Genomic DNA, 25,206 nt, shown 5'->3' with positions numbered 1-25,206 from the left:
GGCTGCTAGGAATTTAAAGTGCAGAAAGCTTCAAGTAAAGTCTCCTCTGAAGTGCTGTAACCATTGTAAGAGGTTTTATTGAAAAGATATCTATAATTTTTTTATCAACTTTGTAATCTTTCCTCAATCCCCCCTTTCATTTACCAGGTTAGTCCTTTTGAGATTATGATTTGGCATGTTAATAACAGACATCTGAGACAGAGCCATTGATGAATGAGTTTTTAATAGTTTTTATGTTCCAATCATGTTAACTTCACTATGTTACTTTGCATTCACCGTTAAAAAAACTCAAATTTTCTCACTAAAACACAGTGTGACTTATATCTTTCCATCAATGGCTCAAAAATTGTTAACAAATCATTTCTCCACTTAATGAGAACTGTATTATGTCTTTTCTCTTAATGTTGTCATTTATTTCATCATGTGAAATTTTTTGAATAAAATCACAGCCTACTCTGAATGTTTTTGATGAGGTTTATTGTTGCATTAATTTATTATCTTTATTAAATATTTCAATTGTAATAATGAAGCAAAATTATTTAGGAATTTGGAATTAGGAACTTCAGCTGTTAGCCACTTAATTACTTGGTATCTAATGTTCCAAAAATGATAATGGATAATTCAAATTAATCATGCATTTTTAAAAAATCTGTTCAGTCATTTGAATGAATTCCATGTTATTTGTATGTACACCATATATTTAGAGTTCAAGGGAGATTTCAAGCTTGCTTTATTGCTTCTTGAAAGTTCAGAATGAAGTCCAGTGATATTTACAACTACTATTTTTTCATGAAAAGGTGAGGACTGCAGTTTTAGTATGCATTAGAATGATGACATATTTTGATACACTGTGGTACTATCTTGTTGTCTGTCAAAAGTTTCATCAATAAATAAGTCTTGTATTACACAGATGATGAATCAATCAATCTGGGGATATTTTTTATGCTTAAATACAAAAAAAACATTTGCACGTAGATAAATCTTTAAAATTAAATCTAAAAATCTGCATCTAAATTAATGTGGGCTTAAATTGTTTGCATACTTATGAAATTATCCAGCACCAACACATCCTCACACTTTGCATAAATTATGACTTACATTGAAAACCCTAGCTTTCCCAAATCTAATGCATTTTCTTTCTTTCTTCCTCTTTCTATAGGATACAAAAAACAACAGCACCCATGACTTATCGCGCAGCCCTCAGAGCCTCAGTGACACCGGCTACTCCTCTGATGGCATCTCCAGCTCCCACAGTGAAATCACAGGTCTAATCCAGGAAGAGGAGATGAAGCTGAGTGAGAGGGGGATCAGTGGACGGGGCTCTCCACCGAGCCCTTCTGAAATCACCAAACTAGAAAGCTCCATGAGGCCGTTGCTGGAGAAGAGCTTATCTGAAGAGAAGGTAGACAGAAGGGGGAGGAAGCACAGAGACTTGGATGACAGAGGAAAGCAGCGGCCACGCTCCCTGTCAATCCCACCAGATGCATACGACTCTGATGAGGAACTCGAAGACATACTGGAGGAAGAGGAAGATGGAGGAGACTGGGAGGGTAAACGGAAAGAAGGCAAGGAGGATAAGAAGGAGAAGAAAAAGAAGGAAAAAGAGGCAGAGCCCACAGAGATGACAGATGAGGAGTTTATGAGGAGGCAAATAATGGAGATGAGTGCTGATGAAGAAAACGAGGAGGAGGAGGAAGAAGAAGAGATGGAGGAAGAGGAAGATGAGGAAGATGAAGGATATGGCTACCAGAAACCCAAGAAAAGCCACCATAAGCACACCATCTCTGATTCAGGGAAAGAGAAAAGACGCCTTCAACACCATTCAAGCAGTTTTGAGGAGGAAACTAAAACTTCTACCGATGTTTATAAAGGCTCAGTGGAGGAAGGTGAGGAAGATGTGATGGCATCCCAAGGAGGCTTGAGGCGCTTCAAAACTATTGAACTCAATAACACCAATAGCTACAGCAGAGACATGGAACTGAGCAATGAAAACGACTTGAGCCTTGATCGGGAACCAGAGCTAGAGATGGAAAGCCTTACAGGATCTCCTGAGGAGCGTTCTCGTGGTGACTACTCCTCCACTCTGCCAGCGACTTCATCCTCATATGGCTCAGGCCAGTCTCCTACTTCCATCTCGTCAATGGAGGAGGACAGTGACAGTAGCCCGAGCAGGAGGCAAAGGCTAGAGGAAGCCAAGCAGCAGAGGAAAGCACGCCACCGCTCCCACGGCCCTCTTCTTCCCACCATTGAAGACTCTTCAGAGGAGGACGAGCTAAGAGAGGAAGAGGAACTTCTGAGAGAACAAGAGAAGATGAGGGAGGTGGAACAACAGAGAATAAGAAGCACAGCAAGAAAGACCAAGAGGGATAAGGAGGAGCTTAGGGCTCAGAGACGCAGAGAGAGGTCCAAGACACCACCTAGCAATCTTTCACCTATCGAAGATGCTTCTCCAACAGAAGAGCTGAGACAAGCTGCAGAAATGGAAGAGCTCCACCGTTCTTCTGCTTCTGAATATTCCCCCCAGAGTCTGGACTCTGAGGCTGAGGGATACGAGTCCAAACTTTACAAGTCAGGCAGTGAGTACAACCTGCCTACCTTTATGTCTCTCTACTCACCAATAGAGAAATCATCAACAACAACAACCACCACAGCACCATCTTCAACTTCCAAACCGCTAAAGAGTGCTGAGGAGGTTTATGAGGAGATGATGAGGAAGGCAGAGATGCTTCAAAAACAACAGAAACAACAGCAGCAACAGCAGCAACATGGAAGACATGGGCAGTACTACGAGGAGGACGTGAATGGACAAGGTTATGATGACGAGTACGAATATGAACAAGATCAAACAGGATATGACAATGAGGCAGCAGAGACAGAAACAGATATTTATGAGGAGATCCGACAAACGTCTCAGAACATCACCAAGATGCAGCAGGCCACCGATGAGCAAGTAGAGATTGAGATTGAGAGCTCCTACCCAGACAAACAGCTCCTAGACACAGGTTCAGCCTTTGCTAAGCTACTGGAACAAAGCAATGCACTCCTAACTCCAGGGACCAGTCCCACCCAGATCTCAGCTCCTGTCTCCTTTGCTGAGACTGGAGGACGAATTCCCGATGTCCGTGTAACACAGCACTTCTCTGCCAAGGATGGACACAAAGACAGGATCAAAAGCCAAGCAGGAAAGAATGGAATAACTCCAACAGTGGCTGCCACAACTATTGCAGCTTATGGAGTTTATGCCCGAGATGCAGTGACTATTTCTCAGACCAGTTCAAGCCACACTATGACTACTACTCAGTCTGGTATGGCATATGGCCGACACACGGGAAGTCCTGCCACATCCTCAGCTACAGTCTCAAGTGTATGCAGCAAAATTGCAGAGATTACCCAGGCCTACAGTCAAAGAGAAGTGATCACCAGAAGGGTAGGGGAGACGAGGGGTGTCCAAGTGCGCGACAGTTCAACATCTTCCACTGAGAGAATTATTGAGCCACGTTCTCCCAAGTACACAACTTATTACAGGAGCACCAGTCCTCCTCTTTCACCATCGCCACCACCACAGAGTCCCACCCGTTCGCCTTCCAGAAGGGCTACCGCTGAGTTCTCTACGCAGACGTTCAATTCAGCATTACGAATGGAGTCAGGTGGCTCTGGGCCTACATCTCCAGTGATGGCTCAGGGAACCCAAACATCACATCGATCAGTTTCCCCACGGCTCTATCGACAGCAGTCATCCCAGGATGCCCCATACTCCCCACCTCAAAGCCCAGCTAGGCCAATGACAGTCAACACTGCTACGTCACCCCTGTCTTCACCAACTCGATTTAGCCGCCAGTCAACATTTGATGCTTACTCCCCATGTGGCAGCCCTCCAGACACGCCACCTTACCAACAGTCTCCTACACGGAGCTTTTACCGAACACAAAGAGTGGAAAAGGTTAATGTGGGGACAAGTATGGTCACGACAGCCAGCATGTACACCAGAGGGTCCATGTCAATGGATAATATCTCCCTCTGTCGAATATCTACAGTCCCAGGCACATCTAGGGTAGAGCAGGGCCATATGATCCAAGGTGGAAGTGTTGTAGACCTCAGAACAGCCACCAAACCAGCTCCTATTATCATGACTGACCAGGGAATGGATCTCACCTCTTTGGCCACTGAGAGCAGGAAATACCACGGTGGATCAGAGGGTAGCAGACATTCAACAATTGTACAGCCACTTATTATGAACCTGAACACCCAGGAGACCACCACACCAACCACTGTGAGTGTCACTGTGGCTGCTTCCATGTTCATGACCCAGCCAAAACAGCCAACAGTATATGGTGATCCCCATCAAAACCGAGTGGATCTGGGTCAGGGCATGGGTTCAGCCGTGTGTCTTTCCCACAACAAACCACCAATTTCACCTCCAACTGACCCATCAATACCAAAAATTGATGCCAAGCTGGAAGACCTGAGCGTCCAACAAAAAGAGTTACAAAAACAACAAGAGAAACTGCAGAAACAACAAGAGCTTCTTGAACAGCAGTTGCAGCATCACCATCAGATGCAACATCATCAGCAACAGGCATCTGCTTTGGCCAGGTATGGCCTTACTGGCCAGATCCCACCTTCACTGAAAAAAGACTTGCTAGTCATACAGACTAGCTCTACGTCAGCTGTGGTCAGTGCTGTATCACCAGTCATTAACTCTGAGCTGTATGGCACTGGTCCCATTGAGCTGAAAGGTAAGCCCAGTCCTCCTGGTTTGATGTCAGGAGGCAAATCTCCACATAGCATGGTAGTACAGATGGACGGAGGGCCAGAGCAGGCCAGGGCAGTTACTCAGCTAGTGAAGGTAGAAGAGGGACAGGATGCTATGGATCTGACAGGAGGCCAAATTAAACCTGACAACCAACCAGCTTGCTGTGATGTTGTTTACCGACTTCCATTTGGTGGAAGCTGTGTTGGTGGTTCTGAGAAAGAAGGCATAAGGCCTCCATCTGCCCCACCCCTCAGCTATGAGTCTGACCAAGAAAGACAGTCTGGGAGTTACCATGAGTATCCAATGGATGGACGTAAGGCCTACACATTGCCTTTCCCTGGTAGGCTCCAGCCTTCGATGTCTGATACAAACCTAGCTGAAGCTGGGCTACAGTCTTACCATACTAAATTAGAACCACACCCCCAACCCACTGGAGAGCTTGCCATTGATATAAATGCTATGAAACAGGGTTATGGGTATATTGGAATGCAGTATGGCTCCTATACAGATTTACGACATGGAGGAGAGATCACAGCCCAAACGTTACCTATAAGGAGATATAATTCCTTGTCTAACATCAGTTCAGACTATGGCTATTCTGCTCGTGACATTGCTGGCTTCCAAGAAGCTAATTTGGCTCAGTACAGTGCTACAACTGCCAGGGAGATCAGCCGAATGTGTGCAGCACTCAATTCTATGGATCGTTATGGAAGCAACCCAGACTTGATGCAGTTTGGTAGTTTGGGTAGAGGAACTGGGCCTGGGGCTTCAAGACTTGCAGCAGGTCTTGGCCTGAGACAAAACCTGCTCTTTGGACTAGATGGGAAGCCAATCTCCCACAGTCAAGCATTAACCAACCTTATCAATGCCAGGCAGGCCAGTCTCAGAGCCATGTACCCTGCTGCTATAAGGTCTTCTGATGGGATGATCTACTCCACCATTCAGACACCCATCGCTTCTACACTTCCCATCACAACCCAGCCTGCCTCTGTTCTTCGCCCGATACTGAGGGGGGTTTACAGGCCATACCCTTCTGCCAACATGACGCCTGTGCCCTTATCCAGTCTTACCAGACTACCAATGAACCCAAGAATGCAATTACCGGGACAAGCGCCAGTTCGTTATCCTGCACCAGGTCTTCTCCAAACAACATCAACCACTGCCACTACTGCTGCTGCTGCAACAACCTCAGCACCAGTAGGTGCTCCAATGTCTGTGTCCATGACAACTAGTTGCTCTGCAGTCCAGGATGAACCGGTTTACCTTGGTAAAGGTGCCACACTGACTTCCACATCAACAGAGGTAACCTCAGGACAAGGAACAATTGTAATACCAGTGGAGCCACAGCAGCAGCCAATAAACCTGTCCCAGGCTCACCTGCACAGTCAACAACAACAACAACAACAACAGCAGCAGCAACAGGTGACAACTGCTCAGCAGCCACAACAGCAGCCTCCAGCAGGCCATGCCTATCCACCCTCAGCTCCATCACACACACATGGCTACACCCAACCTCCATTGGGCCCATCTGCCCCCTCAAGTGGTTTGCCCATTCCAGGAGGTCTTCCTCCCTTCCCTCCACCAGGTGCCATACACAAAGAGGGTGAAACCGAGGCAGAGAGGCTGCATCGGCAACAGGAGCAGCTCCTGCAGATGGAAAGGGAGCGTGTGGAGCTGGAGAAACTCCGGCAACTACGCCTGCAGGAGGAACTGGAACGGGAAAGAATAGAGTTGAAGCTGCACAGGGAGAAGGAGCAGATACTGGTGCAAAGAGAGTTACAGGAGCTGCAAAGCATCAAGGAACAGGTAGAGGGAGAAACAAAAGGTGGAATTGATAGGTGGTGTCGTGTTTGATGTTTTGTGGTGGTTGACTTTGTTTTTGATATTGGTTAGTTTTGTTGTTTTGTGTTGTCGTGATACTTGTGTTGTATTTTATTGTGTCATTTTTCATTACTTGAATTACCTTTGATCTCTCAATGTCATGTCTTTGGTGTGCAACCAGTAAATGGACCTGCTCTGCAAGATAAAGTACATCTTTGCCAAAAATTATCCAAAAAAATGTTTCAAAACAGTCTATATACAGTATATGCATGCCTTTCAATGCATGGCTCATATCAACTCTTCAAAAACTACCAGTAAAGACTAAAAACCTGTGAAAGTTTTAAATTTGAATTAAAATTTTTGGCCAAGGAGAACATTAAATATCCCCTCAGAAGATGGCGTTAAAATTCTGTAATTGTTAGAGAATATTTTATTTCATGTTATGATTGCAACCAGCTTGCATTACCTTTGCATGTATGTTTTTCATTTTACTCAACATTTCCTGTATATGAAGTGTGCATGAACATGCTTGTAGTATGTATGTGTGATAGATACTGATGCCTGATGATGCTCAGGTTTTGTTTGAAAAATGGTTTCATGTTCCATTTGTTGGTCTGATTTATATGAAGAAAAAGATGGATTCCATTATGTTGATGACATTTAATGATTATTTGAATACACATTTGAATATATTGCTTCTTTCAGCTCCTAATAGCCTTGTGAAGATGTTTTAACAGTTAACAAAAGGGCTAACATGACAATTTTCTTCTTTTTTGATAGAAAAAGCAGTTGAAAATCTTTCAAGTTAACTCTTTTAAACAGGTGTGGAAGCCTTCTTTAATGGGAATGAACTAGAGATGGAATGTTTAATATGCATCTCATTACCTACAGTATAAGAAAAAACTCTAACTCCTTATTTGCACCAGCCTGTCATCATGTATGCAACAAAGAAAATGCATCAAATATTTTCTTATGAGCATTATATGACTGGCAACGGCAATTATCAATACATGCTGCACTTCCATTGCGCTTCCATTCTTGTTTTTTGCAATATAGAAGTTTGACTAACTTGGAACCATTTTCAAAATTAATCCATCAGCATAAGAATAACTCCATGTCACATTCAGTTTCAGACATTTTGTGATTTGGTTTGCATTTTGAAGATTTCATCTCTTATACTGTACAACCAGATGTGCCAGAAGTCAACAACCTTTGTCCTCTTCTGTCTTTACTGTCTCTCTCTCTTTGTTTCTTTCATTTGTTTTCACCTTTTCCATTATTTATCTTTTTTCTTGTTTGATCGTTTCTTCTCCTCTCAACCATCCACTCTCACCTCTCTCTTGTGCTTTGCTTCTCCATACTTTTCTGTTTTTACACTATCTCTACGTTTTTGCCGACGTGTTCTGTTCCCCTTTCACCCAACATTTTTTTAGGTTATACAGCAGCAACAACACGAACGTGAGAAACAGCTTGTTCTCCAGAGGGAGCAGCTAGCCCAGCAGAAGTCCCAGCTAGATCAGATCCAATCTTTACAGCACCAGCTCCAGCAGCAACTTGTAGAGCAGAGGAGGCAGAAAACAGCTGCTTCAGCTCAGAGCATGCAGGTGAGAGGAATGAGTAACACCGACAGATGAGTGATGTGACATATTTCGCATTAACGTTGAAGCCTCAGCTTTTCGTCAGCAGTGGCATTAACTTTTAGGGCATAAGAATGCAGAAGAATTTTGTCCTATTTCTTTCCCTTTTTTTCCATGATATATTCTCTAACGCTAAATTGATCTCAAGGGGTTTATTAAGCCACCAACACATACTCTGACAAGTCATGAAACACCTGTGCTGGCAAAGGAAATTAAGTGTCTGTAAAATCAATTGTGCAAAAGGTATGAAATTTAGTGTGCAAAGGAAGTATAATATTATTTCCAAAAGTAATCTGTTTAACTGTTAACTGACTTGACTTCTCAAACTACAACTCATAATGTTTGCATGTATGTCTGGACCAGTTCTTTAGTGTACCTCTATGACTGTGATATGCAAAGCCTTTTCAGTCTCAATTAAATCAATGATGGGATGTTGACATTGACAGCTAGCAACCTGAAAACATTTCTTTTTTCTTCAGCTGGATGTGAACGGACAGCCCCTGCACCCCTACATCGACTCACAGCTGGCCTCCCGTTCCCTCCCCAACTCCTCATCAGAAATGTGTCTGAGGAGCCAGGAGGAGCACATGGAGACCAGGAGCAACATGAGGAAACACAGCTCCATGACCAGGCTGAGCAGGGACAGTTTGGACGGAGATGGCGTGGTGTTTTACGGCTCACCGCGCAAGATCGTGGACAGCTGTGTGCAGACAGATGATGAAGACGGGGAGGAGAGGTAGTGTGTTTGTGTGTTTGTGTGTTTGTGTGTTTGTGTATGTGTGTGGTTGGGTGGCTCTGGGTTGGTGGATGTGTGTGTATGCAATGATTACCTTGACAGTATTCCTATTTACTTAACATTTTTCTATAATTAAAAAAAAAACAAGGCACAAGCTGAGATGTAGATGCAGGCTTTATGAATAATTTATAAACAATTTCACTTTTCTGTGAGGAGATATGTTGTTAGCACTTTTTAATACAGCCTGCAAATTGTATTTCAATGTTATTGTACGTATGGGGTAATGCCATAGCTACCAAAACGTTTTTTCAGTACCCTAATTTTGTCACCCTGTTTTAAAATACAATTAACAGTGTTAACATGACAAATGAATGTTGTACAAATTGGTACCAGCAGGTGCCTAAAAAGTATGGATTGGTATGTAATTTGCATTTGTAATATATGGAATTATTGTTTTGTTCCTCATTTCTCTCCATCACCAGGTACATGATGCGTCATCGTACCAGAAGACGTGGTCGCAGTGTTGACTGCTCAGTCCAGACAGACGATGACGAGGACAAGGCTGAGACGGGGCAGCCAGTCCGCCGAAGACGCTCCCGTTTCTCCCGGCACTCTGAGTCCAGTGCTGCTGGCAGCAGCAGTGCCACCACGTCCACCGCAGCATCTGACACTAAAACCGATGCTTCCAAGATGGTTTCCTCCAGTATCGCCGTCCAGACCATCAGGGAAATGTCTTGTCAAACAGAAGTTGAGCACCTAGGAAAAGTCTCCCCAGCTATACATGTGACAGTCCCAGACCCAAATAAAGTAGAGATTGTGCACTACATCTCCGGACCTGAGCGGACCCAAAAAGGACAATCTCTAGCATGCCAGACTGACCCGGAGGCCCAGTCACAGGTTGTAGTAGCCCCCCAGCTCAGTGTGCCAACCACCGTCAGTCCATATTCTTCCTCTACCAGTACAGGAACACAGCAATCCAGCTCTGACCTTCTGACCCAGCAGCGCCAGCAGCAGCACATCGCTGCAAACGCAGCCAAGTTTGAGCGTCGCCGCCCTGACCCCCTTGATATCAACTACCAGCCTCACAACCACCTCCACAACGAGTCCATCTCCAGCATCATCCGGCAGCAGCAGACCATCCCCAAGTCCCCACAAGTCCTCTACTCTCCTGTGTCTCCGGTGTCCCCTCACCGCCTGCTGGAGACATCTCTATCCAGCGAGAGGCTGAACAAGGCCCATGTAACACCTCAGCAGAAGTCCTACACAGCTGAGTCCCCCCAGCGACACCCTTCTGTGCCCCGACCCATCAAGAGCACCCAAAGGTCCATGTCAGACCCCAAGCCCCTTAGCCCCACCACAGACGAGCACACCAAGGCCAGGCTTTCCCTCTATCAACAACAAGCACTCCAGAGCCAGGTAAAGTCACGCAAACCGTGCTGGGACATACATTAGCACACACTGAAAGATGAATTGATAATTATAGAGAATGAAGCAATTAAAATTGATTCAGGGCACAGTCTAGATAACATAGCTACAGTGGAAATGAGGTTTGCTCAAAATAAAAGGACAGCACATTTTAAAGGCAGCATGATGCTTGTTATCAGCTAGACAGAGCAAACGTCTATTTTTGCTGTAATTGCTTATTTTTCTTAACAACAGAGACCTCTAAATAATGGCAAAATTTCATGCTAATAAAATTAGATTATATTTTACCTCATGGTCAGTTAAAAAGCAACACTTTTTTATATACATAAATATGTACTGGTTTTGGTTGACCTGGTTATAATTTGACTTTAAACCCACATTATTATGAACTAAATATTATGTCAAATTTGACAAAGTCATCATCACAACTCACCACTGATATTGAACGCTTTTTGATAGCGTGGCCTCAATTAATCAGATTGGATGCTGTTGCTTTCTGTCCATACGTCCATACCATACCGTCTTCAGGACTTCCTGCAGTAACCCCTGTGACAAAATATTGATCAAAATCAACAACGTACATTTGATGAACTAGTACAGACAGATCATCAGCAGAATAAAAAAATTAAAGACCTGGAACAGGGTCGTTGCACAAGTTCTCACAGTCATTATCTTAGTTTGACCTCTATGTTGTTTAGTGTAGTCAAAACCTTCTTATGCCATGAATACCGAATGTGCTCTATAACTGTAACTCTGTGACTTTGATCGAAACCATTCCTTTCATTCCACATTGCACATTTATTTTGTAGGTGCTATGAATGATTTATGTGAATGCTATGATGACAAATTCCCTTTGTTGTGGATTTTTCATATGTCACTATTGTTTTGCTTTCTACGCCCTTTAGGGCATAAAAACTTTATGAAGTCTACTCTTGTCACCTGTTTAAAACAAGTGACACCCACGCTTATGAAACAATAGCTGGCATGAAAGTAGAATACAAAGTATGTTAAGCTGTCAGTAGGTCATGTGGGCCCGTGTTATAGAAACCACTGGAGTAGGAAGGTGTTCAACAGCTTGCCCACAAACTAACGATAATGAATGCTAGCGTTTTACCTACTTTAAATGTAGGATTTGCATTCATTTGCATATTTAATTTTTCTTTTTAATTGTGATTTTCTATAAAATTCTTACTTTGAATTATAGCACAAGGGACAAGACCATAATTCTTTGCATTAATAACTAATTGAATGTCAACATACTTCCAAACCAGGAGCAAAAAAGAAATGAAAACTATAAGCTTTCCCCCTATATAAGGCTATATGGCAGATGTCAAAATGCTCTCACAGTGAGCACTTGTTTTGGAGTGAAAGGTCTCATGTCTTAAGACAATTAATACAAATATGAATAGCTAGAGACATAATACATAATACTAAAACATAATAATACATTGGAGAGCAAACTGAAATCAATAGATTATAAAGTCAAATATAAAATCTAGTCAATGGGGAACTTTTACGTAAAAAAAAACACATTATACTGGCTAGAATTAAATAGTTCAAACCAAATCTATTAATATTACAACAAAAGTAATAATTCACTTAAACATCATTGTCAAATCCCTGCCATTCATATTGCCAAGTGTCTACCCGTAAAATGATAAAAAAAAACAAAAAACGTTTTATTGATTTTTTTCAGAATGGTCCAAATTCCCTTATCAAAACTGAGTCATAATGTTTTTGACTTGAATTATATGAGTGTGATGAACAACCCCTTTTTTATGTGCAGATATTTCGCAGTGTACAATATTGTCTCCTATTCTTCTGAGGTGCTGGGAGTATGTTGTCACTGCCCACATACTAAGATTATATGATTAATAAGGTTTTTATGTTGCCGCCCCCAGACAGATTGACGTGTCAAACAATGTTTGACACACTGTGTGATCTATTTACAAATTCAAAATTCCATTAACATGTTTGGTGGGGAAGGAAAGATTATTATTTACACGTATTAAAAAAAAAAGCAAAGATAAACCAACATTCATTCTGACATGTTATTGATTAGCCACAGGAAAACAGTGACTCATCTCATCTGCACAAGATACAAGTGCTTGGCTGGTTTTGACAGGAGAATAAGCAGCCCACACATAAGTTCTATATTACACAGTCAAAACATGCAGCTGAAATACTAATCTAATACACTATAATTCTTTTCTTTTGTTCTTTGTGTTTTTCTTGGGGTTTACAGTGGAACGCTTATGCATTAGGCTTGGTCTGAAGATTAGAGGTGTAAAAGCCGGGAGCAAGCTTGAGTCCAATAAGTCTTTAGCAAAAAGAAGAAACAACACATAGATAATATACAAAATAACTTCTGTGGCTGCTTTATTGTGTATATCTACCTAAGTGGTACAACCTCATCAATTAAACAAGGTGTTTAATGATTCCATCTTTTATGGATTTAGGCCTATTTACTATATATAGGCCATAAATTCATGCTGCCAACCTCCCGATCCATAACTGAAACGAGAGTTATTCCTTGACAGTTCCGAGGCAATTTATTCTAAAGTCTGCTTAGCTCAGCTCCTCTATTCAGACAAATCCCACAATTATTTTGGCGGTTAAATTATTTGGATTAGATGTCGTCCAATTAATAATTAATGGAATACTGCACCACAATTACCACTAATTTTAATGTTTTTGTATGTCCTCTAACACAAGCTCCACTCTTGTTTCCTGTTGTCCTCGTCTCTGTGTCTATATGTGTCTCCTTTGTCTCCTTTGTATATACCTCGTCGTGTCCTCTCCTTGTTTCTTCTGTTCCTTGACCTTTTTCTCTTTTTGAGTTTTTCTCCATCCTCCTCTTCCTATTCTATTCATCTGTTCTGCACATCTATCCCCTCATCTCCTTCAACTTTCCCTTCCTGCTGTCAACCATGTCATGATTTTGCCTCTACCACCTCTCCTTTCTTCTCTGCCTTTCTCCTTTTCTCATTTTATCTTCTTTCACCTTGCTTCCACGCATCCCCCCTTACCCCTGCTCACTCCTCTGTACTTTCTTCCTTCTCCATCTTCTCCATTCTTTTCCCACCTTTTCTCTCTTCATTCTTCACTCTCTTTAATCCTGTCTCTGTCTTTATTCATCTGACTCATTTGTTTCTTAACCTCCCATGTGCCTGTCTCACATTCACATTTGGTTCCCAAAAATGTCCTATCTCACATCCCTGCTCATTGCCCTATCCCACCGATTGCTGTCTACACTCTCTGTTCTTCCATGCGTCTTTGTCCCCCCCACATTCTCCTGCTCTCCCATCCCTCCACCTCCCCCTCTCTCTCTCTCCAGCTGGCAGCCCTACAGCAGAGCTCCCTGCTCCGTAAGGTCAAGCGAACCCTGCCTAGCCCTCCTCCAGACGAGACTGCCACGTCAGCTCACCTGCCCATGATGACGCCCGCCCTCCAACAGGTCTACCTGCCCTCCGTGCCCAGCCTCAAGCCGAGCTCTAGGTCTGGCCTGGCTGCCAAAGCCAGCCTCCTCAAAGACCTCACTCACGAGCTGAAGGCCGTGGAGCAAGAGTCGACCAAGCTAAGAAAGCAGCAAGCTGAACTGGAGGAGGAAGAGAAAGAGATTGATGCTAAACTGAGATACCTAGAGCTGGGGATTCATCAGAGGAAAGAGACACTGGTCAAGGAGAGGGAGAGGAGGGATATTGCCTACCTGAGGTGTATGGGGGACACAAGGGACTATATGTCTGATAGTGAGTTGAATAACTTACGTTTAGCAGCTGCAGCTGCATCACATGAGACCAACGGGCTACTGTCAACAAGGCCGAGCACCGCCCCTCTCAGCCAGTTTACCAGCGATCTCAATACAGCAGCCCAGTACCCACCCACCTCGTCCTTCATCTCATGTCAGTACCCCCAGAGCCAATCGGCAGCACCACCTCAACAATCAAGTCTGCCATACCAGTCTTCGACATTCAACCAGCCTCCCTATCCAACAGTTTCCCAGTCCCAGGCACTGCCACAGCCCACGCCCCTTCAGAGCCACGTCCCCCCCCCTGGACCTTCTTACCAGTCTCAAACCTCCTACCCTTCCCACACCTACCCCCAAACTCAGCCCCCATACCCCCAGACAGACATGGGGTTACCAACTGCACCTCAGCCTCAGCCCCAGCCGGGACACACAGGTTTCGGGCCTGCACCGCCTGGTCAGCCCCCATACCCCACCCACAGCTCACCCTATCCCAGCGCTGTGTCCGCCTACCCCAGCCAAACCACCCCATACCCCGGGCAATCCCAAGCTGATATCCTGACAGTCCACCCGGGAAGACCAAGGCAGACTTCATTAGCCGATCTGGAGCACAAGATGCCCACCAACTACGAGACGATCAGCAACCCCACAGTTGTGGTCACCACCACGGCCCAGGATGCTACCTATTCCAGTACAGCCCCCTCTTACGGTCAGTACACTGGATCGACAACCATGGCCAGCTCCTATGGGCCCTACGGCTCAGCACCAGTGTCCAGCAGTTACGGTGGGTACTCTACCATGCCACCCAGCACTTATGGCCAGTATACATCAACCTCAGCTAGTTCATATGGCCAGTACACCACGACCACTGCTAATACTTATGGCTACACCACCACCACAGCCAGCTCCTATGGACAGTACACTTCCACAGTGTCAAATGCCTATGGGCACTCTGTAGACAGTCCTTCCACATACAGCACTGCAGATGGGATGTACGGGCCTCCTGGCTTAGAGCAGAACATCCCTAGAAACTACATGATGATTGACGACGTAAGTGAGCTGACGGCAAAAGATGGGCTGGGCACGACGACAGGGGACATGATGCATCACGGCGGCAGTGGGCGATACCCGGGTGACATCCACGGCCACAGCAGCACCATTGGCAGCACGACGCGTGGGGGGACAGGCAGCTCCTCGTACGGCAGGGCACCAGACGAGGAAGCAGCGATGCAGGAAGAGCTGTACGACCACCACGGCAGGGGTAAGAGCAGCTACAGGCACGGACCTCTAGGGGGCAGCAGCAGCAGCGTGAGCGCTAGCATGGGTGGGGGATCCTCCTATTACTATGACTACGACTACAAACACGGCAGCATCCGGTCCAGTGCACAGAAACCTGCGTCCTCCTCCAGAAGCCTCCTGGCTCCTGCTGTCATGTCCTCCAAGCGCAGCAAGCACAGGAAACTGGGGAGCATGGAGCAGAAAATCTCCAAGTTTTCCCCCATTGAGGAGGCTCGGGATGTGGAGGCAGACCTGGCCTCTTATTCGTCTGCGACAGATGGGGCTTACCCCTCCTCTCACATCCGAGGGCGCCAGCTGATAGAAGATTATGGCTTTAAGAGGAGCGCTTATGACATTGGCAGTGGCATCTCTCATGGTAGCCGATACTACGGTTCATCAATGGAGGAGGACGATCGGATTTATTACACCTCCACCGGTCGCTCCCGCTCCACTGGCTACGGCATGGACAAGATCTCAGCCAGGGACTATCCTGGGTATCGCAGCCGATCCTATGAGAGGGACGACCGCTCCTATCGATCTGGCTACAGCCGGGGGCGCCACCCGACCCGGCAGTACTCTGAAGAAGAGAGCCCACTCAGTCCCCTGGGGAGGTTCATGGGTTCTGGGCGATCATCGAGCTTAGGTCCCGACCCGTACGACAGTCGCAGCAGTAGATATCATTACTATTACGGCCAGTATGGTTCCAGCCACTCGCTGCCAGATGTGCAAGACCACATACGGGACCTCCCCCGGACGCATGTCTACAAATCGGATGATACATACATTATAGACGATTATCATTGCGCTGTGTCAGACAGCGAAGGTAATTGTGGGAGATGAATGCCCACACAGTCACTACCTACTACTGCCCCCACCGTTTATCTAAACGTCCCCCACCCACCCAGAGGCTAGGCTTAGCAGAGAAAAAATAAATAAAAGAGAGAGAGAGCCAGAGATAGCAGTTGCATGCTGATGTTTTCTTCTTCCTGAGAGTCACCTGGAGCTCTCTTATCAGTGGACTGCTGTCTGTCTGTCTGCCTGCCTGTCCGTCCGTCCTTCCGCCTGTCCGTCCAGTCGTCTGTCTGTCCGATACTCGCATGGTTCTTCGACGTGGTCGTTTTCCTCGTTCGCTACACTCTGATTCACTTGAAAGGTCTTCTTTGCACGACACAGATTGCATTGTTTTTTTTCTTTACAGGGTTTTAGCTTTAATTATGTCTTTGGCATTGATGTTTTGTTTACATGTGTTTTGATTTATGAATTATTTGTCTACACTGCAAAACAGTCTCTTATAACCATATATATACACACATATATATATATGCACACGTGCACACACACACACACACACACGTATATGTGTATATATATATATATATATATATATATACACACACACACACACACATGCACACACAAACACACACGTATATGAATATATATATATATATATATATATATATATATATACATATATATATATATATATACACACCTTGTATTTTTACCATATCTTTATACCTTTATCAAAAAGAGCCAATGTTATTGTCTCACTGCAACCATAACCCATACTCAAAGCAACAATAATACATAAGGAAAAAGATTAATATTTTACTTGAAAAGTGTAATTATGCAGTATACATTTTCTTCCGTTTCATTGGCTTTAAATTTTAAGCTGAAACATATGAGCACAAAAACAGCTGCCAAAGCAGACAGTTTTGCAGTGTTTGTTTTATCCTGTTTATATTGTCTTGTAATGTGTGAAGGCGACGTGAAGTGTATTCTGCATGGATGTAAAACTTTTATTTTGTTTTCTGCCTTTCTTTCTGTGTCTTCTCCTTCCTATTCTTTTCTTTTGCATGCGATTGGTCTTCTTCTTCTTCTTCCTGCCTCCTTCCCTCTCTCAGCCTGCATGCCGCTGTCTCCAAACGACATGGAGATTGACTGTGATCTGCTCTCGGTTTCCAAAGCCTACCATCTGGGCCAAGAAGAAACTGACTGGTTTGAGAAGCCACGCTCCAGTTCTCGACACTACGGCAGCAGCCACTCGTCTGGGAGAAGCCGACATGGAGTCAAACACACCTACCACGATTACGATGAGCCTCCTGAGGAGGACCTGTGGCCTCAGGATGACTACGGCCACGGAGGGAGACACACTTCAACCCGTGACCACCGGCACCACGGCAGCTCTAGCCGGCATTCATCCTCATCACGCCATTCAGATGAACCAAGGTCCTCAAGGTCATCTAAGGCACACCCTAAGGACCCATCAATGCGCCATGATCCTTCAGGGCGATCCTCGTCTACAGGAAGGCGTGGTGAGTCAAGATCTGGCGGGTACCACTCCTCAGACTACTCCCGGGATCCATCTGGGCACCACCATGGCCAGCGCTCCTCCAGACAGGGGGACCCACACCGCTCCTCGCGCAGCAAGTCCCAGCAGCCAGGGGACATGCAGGGCCAACCACCAGGTACATACAGAGCACCTTTACACCTCACATAGAGTAGCATTCTGTGTCTTTGTAATAACTTTAGATTTGCACTTTTCAGTGTAGACGTTAAGCCTTATTTATAGCCTCTAAGTGATAAATATATTTATATATTTAAAATATTTTATTCAGCTAATTGTTTGATTATTTAGCAGACTGACTGATGCATTTTTAACTGCTTTTGCATTTTTAATGCCATTTGGGCATTTGGAATATGTTGAAGAAGTAGTAAAAGCTACATCGTTCAAAAGTCATTTGCTCATTCAGTTTTATGACTAGAAGAATATTAGACCCCACTCAGATTCAGCCCACTGTAGGTGGTCTGGCGCTTGCCCAGAATGAGGAGTGATGCCAAAATGAATCAATTTAAAACAAATTATAAATCTGTGACTGGATAAGTAACAGGCAGATTTCCAGGGATGGACAGAGTACTAGAATATTTTACTCAGGTAAGAGTACTATTACTTTACTGAATTTTTAATCAAGTGAAAGTAAAATTATTTTTAAGTTAAATTTTTAAGAGGAGGCTGTATGATGATGATTATGTTAGAGCTATAGAGCTATCAAATTAAAGACCACCTTTAGGCCACAAAATGTACAAAGTGCATTAAAATGTCAGCATATACACTAGTTAAACACACCCACAGACATCACGCTGTCCGTGGGTGTGTACCACACCAATGACCCCCAAACCAACAATAAATCCTTATTCTACTGACAGCACTTTCCTGCCTATGCATTCTACTGATCAATTATAAATATGCAGCTGCCTCTCTCAGTATAACCTCACAAGAACAAACCGGAAAAGAAGACAAAACTCGGACAGCTACACAAAATTGTCCAACAGTAAGTACAAAGAGCTATGGGCACTGCAGTGGGTGCAGCAAGCAATAAAAGGCTTGATAAACTTAATAACCTGCCACTTTAACAGCAGAATTAAGCATCACCAAGACAGCCAACACATAATGGAACCAGTCAACTCAGCCTCTCTTGTCCCAATTTGCTCCTTGAATTCAAAACGTTTTGAGCTCGGCAGTCACAGCTATAGCAGAGATTGTCATAAACAGCAGGAAGGCTGTGCACACACAAGCTCCACATCAAATGTAGATGTCAGTGCTGGAGAATCCACCATGAAGATATTAGTATTTTAGTTAGATCTAGCTGCACCTGTTCATTACACAACATTGGGTGTGTTGATTTGGGTCACTAATTTATGACGCACTGTATTTTACTGCACGTATTATTGAGTCACTCTGGATAAATAAGACCACGAACCACATTGAATGAATGAAGTGACTAAACTACAGGTTCCTAAACTATGGTACACCCTCAAATTATTACTGGAGCAATACTAAGCTGTGAGGCTTGGATGCACTCCTTTTGAATTTCTTATTTAGGTCTGAGGCAGAAATATTTAATATCCCCTGTTGTTCAGACTGAGTTTGATGCTCTTTTACAATCAACTGTCCCCTCAGGGATCAACAGTTTTTAATTAACTATATCAAGCGTAACTTTTCCAGGGAAATGTTTTCTCCCAGGGCTGCACCATGGCTACGTTCTTAGCAATGTACTCATTAAGTCACTGGTTTGATCTTTGCCCATGATATGTTTCATGTCATCTTCTCTTTCATTCCTGCCCCACCTGTCAATTCCTATTGTACACAATGTAATAAAACTGAAATGCCATCATAATAATAAACAAACCATTCTGTAAAATAAAGACCAGAACTTTCTCAGAGGCAGACATACTCTGGCAGCAAAAATAATCTGATTGGATAAGTTAGACGTCACTGACTGGAGCTTATCAGTCAAGGTTTTCTGTCTAGGAACTGTTCACATAAAAAAAAGAACAGATGATGCGAAGATCGCAGATGGCACACATGATGACTGTGGGCTGTCAATCACATTAAGGCCTGCAGGGTTCAGAGTACTGCTGATATTCTATCTTGTTTTGTCTCTGTCTCTGAATTTTTGTCTTGAATTTTCTTTTACCATATCTAGTTTTTGTGGTAAGATTAAAAATGTTTGGAACAATCAGTGCACACTGTTCTTAAAAAGAAAAAAAATCTATTTCTCCATCCAGGCTCCTCCAGGTCTGGCAGCAGCTCTACCCGTGGTCAGGGCCCTGCTGGCGGGCCTACGGGATCAGGACGACAGAGTGGTCCAGGTCCCCAGACAGACGGGGCCCCAGGACAGAGGACTCAACTTCAACAACAAGCCCAGACATCAGCGGCCAGGCCCGGGCAGCCTGGCACCGCAGTGGGTACCGGCCCTCAGCAGCAGCCCCCAGCCCAGGGACAAGGCATGGGCATGGGCATGGGCATGGGCATGGGACAGGGCCAGGCCAAGCCAGGGCAGATGGGACCAGCAGGTGGACCCATGGGACAGGCCAGGCAGACGGGCCCTGTAGGAACCACACCAGCCACCATGGTGAGTACAAAGAGGGAAGACCAGTGAAACAATGGCTATGTTTTTTTCCTTCAGTTTGAACACAAACAAAAGCACACGTATCTTTTCAGCTCCATTAAAATGTAATTTAGGAGCATATCTGAAAACACATTCAGATCAGATTTGCAGTAGCTTATTTTTGCTTATATTTGGCTATCTTTGTGGGGACGTCACACAGACACAATCTCATGAAAACATGACTTTGTTGTCTTTGCTTCCTGAGGTCACAAAAGAAGTGTTTCATGATGATGCCTTTTAATATTTTGTCATTTTGATGTCACAAACAATTTTGATTAGGAAAATTGAACATTTTCTACCAGCCAGTTGTTAGCTGGGTCATCCTCCTGCATCGCCCAGTCCTTCAGCTTATATTCATTCACCTTTTATTCTCTCACTCCATCCTCTCCTCCCTCCCAAGTCATTTAATTTTTTTGCACCAGCTCCGTTTCTCTCTGCTTTCCTTTCACCTTTCCCCAGTTTCTTCAACTCTCAACCCTTGCTTTCCTGTCATCTTCCTGTGTCCCCACATGCTCCCAGAGATAAGAGCTGGTCCATCTCCTCCCAGTTCAGATGGTTTATTTATGTTCTGCTTTGCTTCTGTTGGCAGGCCTTATCTAACACTGTGATTAACACAGAGGCAGCTGATAATTGAATGTAGCTGATTCACTGTCTGCTAGACGCTCAAGAAATTGGCACTCAAAATGTCTCCCTGCAAAATCTATTCCACCCTGCATTTACTGCATAATCATAAATCCATATAAATGTATTTGCTATTGGGGTCTAAAAATCAGATTATGACATTTAACATAAAAATTCAGAGTTCAGTGTTTCTCTTTCTGAATTCATTCTGTCTAATACACATTGACAACACATTGCCAATGAAGTTCACAGAGCCACTGTCACCAAGTTGAATATGAATACCCCAAAATTAATCACGATGTGCTTTCACTCCTGAAAGGTTTTCATGATTTTCATATTGCTGCATTGTTGTTCTATCAGTGGGAAAGCAAAGTGAATTCATTCATATGGTCTGATATTGCATTATGCAGGAATTTGTCATGAAAATTATTCTGAAAGCTCTGCAGTGGAATAGCTCCGACAGGAAGCCATAAATAGTAAATACAATTTGTCATATGATTATTACTCAGGCTGCAAACTCATTCACTTACACTCTTATGTTAGGTCCATTGTGTAATTAGAAGCATTGATTAAGTGGCTGTAAATAATGAAATGCTGCACAGTTTGTCACAATGCATCACCTCTGCTTTGCTGCAACTAAACTGGAGTCCATTTAATACAGAATATTATGTGATTATTTGGAATCAGTCCAGCGTCTCTCAAGAAAAGTCAAGTTTTTTATAGAGTGTTTTTAAACAGAAAGAGCTTTACCGAAAACGGAGGACACAAAGTAAGAACGTAAAAACGACAGAGATCCCAGCAGAGCGCACACTGGGCCATGTTTCCTGTGTTCAGATAGCACGAGCTGCTACAGTGATGGATATCAGCAAAGGTCTGGTGTGCATTATTCCTGAAGCTGTTCTCTGTTAGTGCAGCAGCAGCCTCTGTGGTTCAGCCCTTAAACGTTGAGGGCAGAACTGGAAAGAAACACAGCAACACAAAAGCTTTCAAGCAGCTCACTATGACTCAGCAGATATCAACATTTCCATGAGTGGAGAAGCAGCATTTGTAAATGCTGGACGTTAAGACAAATAGCAATCAATGACACTTTATTTATATACCCGCTTTCATTCAGGTTAGTGTTATTTTAAGTGCTTAATGCACTTTGACTGAGAATAACAGCAGGAATCAATACAAAAAGATAATGAAATAGAGACCTTCTTGTGTTGGGATCACACCAGCTGCAGCAATCCATACTGGCTTTTTTCCTGAGCCTTGAAATGCATCTCATGGCCTTTATCAGACGATGAAAAGTTTGCTTAGAAGTTTTGGGCCTCCATTTAAAAATGTTCACCTCTCCTTAGATGAGCTGGAAGGCGTCTGTCTAAGAATTTTGGTATTTATTTGCCAAATTGGTTACCAGGGAATATCTCGACTGTCTCTGTATGATCGGTCATAACTGACCAAATGCAAATGTCTAATGGACTATTTTAAAAAACAGAGAGCTGTCAAGACAATGCAATTGTATGTGTTCCTCAATAGGAGATGCTTTCAAAAGTTATCATACTCTTATTCTAAAATATTCTTTGTCTGGACAAGAAACAAAGCAAGTAGTTTTCCTGAATCATAATCTGAATGGGCCTCCAAGCAGAAGTAGATGGCTGATCTTTTTTCAACAGGAATCCTCAGATTGACAGTTGGCTGTGTTGCAGATGTTGAAACTCATCATTCAGTCAGTCATTCATGTCCTTCAGTAAGCTGTCACAGCACAATAGGGGAGCAGCTTTCGGTGTCATCCTCTGTCAGTCGCTCCATCTCTTTATTTTCTCTCTCTTTCGCTGCCTCTCATTGTTCTCTGTTTATCATTCTGTGTCAATCTCTCATTCAGGTTACGTTTGAGTAAATAAAGATGAATCCTATATTCCTGTCATTCTCAGTCTTTCACCGGCATCATGAATATCTTAAAGCTATTTCTGCCCCACTATCTTCAATTACCAACAGTTATACTATTTAGAAAAAGTATATATTGAGATGTTTGTGTTACTAAATGCTGAGGTTTGTGCTTATGGTCTCTCCTGCTCCTTCATCTTCCCATACTCTCCCTCTTCCTCTCTCAGCAGGCCAAGATTGACACGCCTCCGGCAACAGCTATTGGAGCAAAGGCAGCGCCCGTCATGGCCACAAAAGCAGCCCAGCCCCCACTCACAGGCATAGGTACAGTATAATCATCACACACACACACAGACTCCCACTACTCCCACGTCTTACCATCTGCTGCCCACTGTGTCTGTATTATGTAAGTGGTGTGTGCTGTCTCATCTAATCTGAGATTAATCGGCAGATAATCCCACAGTGGAAAACACAGGAGGGATTTCGCTAAACGTGTGTGTGTGTGCTGAGTCACTACGTAGTGAGTTAGGTAGATCATTTGGTAATAACCTATTCAAACCAATTTATTTTGTTGAGTAGGCAGGCAGTTATTTAGTGGGACGGTCAATTTATGAAAGTGTGTTTGTTATTTTTCACTATTTTATGGAGTCGTCATCACATGAATTAGTGCTAAAATATTACTAAAGATCTTTCACTAACTTTCCATAACTTAACAAACTATAATTGTTTTTTAGTTGCTTACCACACTTTAAGCTCTGTACTACTGGAGTTGCTAGTGGTTGCTGTGGTTTCAGAGGCTCACCTGCATGGGCTCTGTGTAGATGGTTAGACAGAGGTTATGTGTATAGTTAGGTCTAGAGATAGGTCATGATTATGGTTATAGTTAGGTTGAGTGTAAGGTTAAGGGTTAGGGTTAAACAATGACAAAACAACGCATACAAATCTCATAAGAGTTGCAAATCTGTGGTTACCATCTAAATATGATCTAAAAATGCCTATTGTCACTTCCTAAATTAAATATCTAATCGATGGTTATACATATCAACAGTATGCTGGATCATATTTTTAATATTTTAGGAATAATTAAAAACAAACAGACATGTAATCCAGGTATTGAATTGTCCAGAATCAATGTTATTTTTTTAGTACGTTTTCACAGTTGACAGCGAACAGATGAGGGGTTTTTATGTTATGACTAACAAGCACAGGAAATCCCATGTAAGTCTATGCAGAGGAGACCTAATGAGTAAAGAGGGGGACAGACTGGAAACAAGTGGTTGTCAACTAGTGCAACTGAAAGACAAGTCATTTCCTCTTCTGCCAGACTGCTTCTACGCTGTCTGATTTACAAGTGACTTTTGGAGAATTCAATGAAAAGACACACAAAAGTAATGAGCACCTGATATAAGACCTGCAGAGATACTGACTCCTCTGTTACTTCTCTGTCTTTTCCTTCCCTTCCCTCGTTCTCTCTCCTCCATCCTGTCCTCCCTGTTTTTACATTCAGGCTCCAAGGCAGCTCCAAGGCCAGGAGGTATCGGCAGTGCAGCAGCAGGTCAGCCTGGCATGGAGGGCGACAGCGTATTGTCCAAGATCCTGCCTGGAGGAGCCGCTGAGCAGGCCGGCAAACTCGGAGAAGGTACAACAAACAAATATTGAGTCACAGAACAGCACACTTTAAGCAAGTGATTCGGCCATGATATAATGAAAGAGATGAGTCATGCTGAAAATGTATCAGCTATTACTAGTGATCATCACATAGTAAATAGTCTAATAATAGCTGGAGAAAGGCCTAGATGTTACTTTACTTGGATGGATTATTTAACCTCTTTTTCTTGTCCACTTTCCTCCAGCTATCACCGGTTTTGGCAAGAAGTTCACCTCTTTCTTCTGAGGTGCAAAGATTAAGGTATGAATTTTCTTTAATATTTTTCCCCCTCCGTATTCTATGTATGTATATATGTGCCACAACATATAATTCATGAAAGAAGCAGGACATTTTTTGTGAGGGTGGGTTGTAGCTAAGGTTCTTACGGTTCAAAATAGCTTTCTTCAACGATCTTGAAAAGAGCAGTTTGCAATTCAACTGAATTTAATTTGTTGTCCGGTGTTAACCTGAGCTCAGGATCGAGTTAATTAGGGTTAGAATTAAGTGCACACAGGTTTCTTTTTGTTGTAGAGCGAGTGTATTGATCTCTTAAATAAATGCAGTAATAATTCAGTTTATAAAATGTAACCGACAGCATGATTGTACATATAAAAAGGCAATAACAACTTTTCTGCTTGTCCAATGATATAAGTTAATCATTAGAAAGCAGCAATAGATGTGGTCAATGACTCACGTACAAAGAGCTGGAAACATTTCT

The 25,206-nt window shown here is 43.5% G+C and overlaps 1 protein-coding gene across 1 annotated transcript in view; it reads left to right on the top strand.

Annotated features, from left to right (window-relative positions):
- The window catches only part of bsna (bassoon presynaptic cytomatrix protein a), a 99,604-nt gene extending 74,870 nt beyond the window's left edge, over positions 1–24,734 (top strand). The window contains exons 5-15 of the mRNA XM_070839798.1: positions 1,160–6,559; positions 7,355–7,396; positions 8,008–8,178; positions 8,691–8,947; positions 9,430–10,363; positions 13,710–16,218; positions 17,366–17,866; positions 19,968–20,314; positions 23,071–23,164; positions 24,348–24,479; positions 24,694–24,734. Of these exons, the coding sequence (XP_070695899.1) occupies positions 1,160–6,559; positions 7,355–7,396; positions 8,008–8,178; positions 8,691–8,947; positions 9,430–10,363; positions 13,710–16,218; positions 17,366–17,866; positions 19,968–20,314; positions 23,071–23,164; positions 24,348–24,479; positions 24,694–24,734 (10,428 nt within the window). The remainder of the gene's footprint in view (positions 1–1,159; positions 6,560–7,354; positions 7,397–8,007; positions 8,179–8,690; positions 8,948–9,429; positions 10,364–13,709; positions 16,219–17,365; positions 17,867–19,967; positions 20,315–23,070; positions 23,165–24,347; positions 24,480–24,693) is intronic.
- Positions 24,735–25,206: the final 472 nt, after the last annotated feature.

The sequence above is a fragment of the Pempheris klunzingeri genome, chromosome 11 (assembly GCF_042242105.1).
Source record: "Pempheris klunzingeri isolate RE-2024b chromosome 11, fPemKlu1.hap1, whole genome shotgun sequence".
Taxonomy (NCBI): Eukaryota; Metazoa; Chordata; class Actinopteri; order Acropomatiformes; family Pempheridae; genus Pempheris; species Pempheris klunzingeri.
This window is presented reverse-complemented; position numbering and strand designations above follow the sequence as displayed.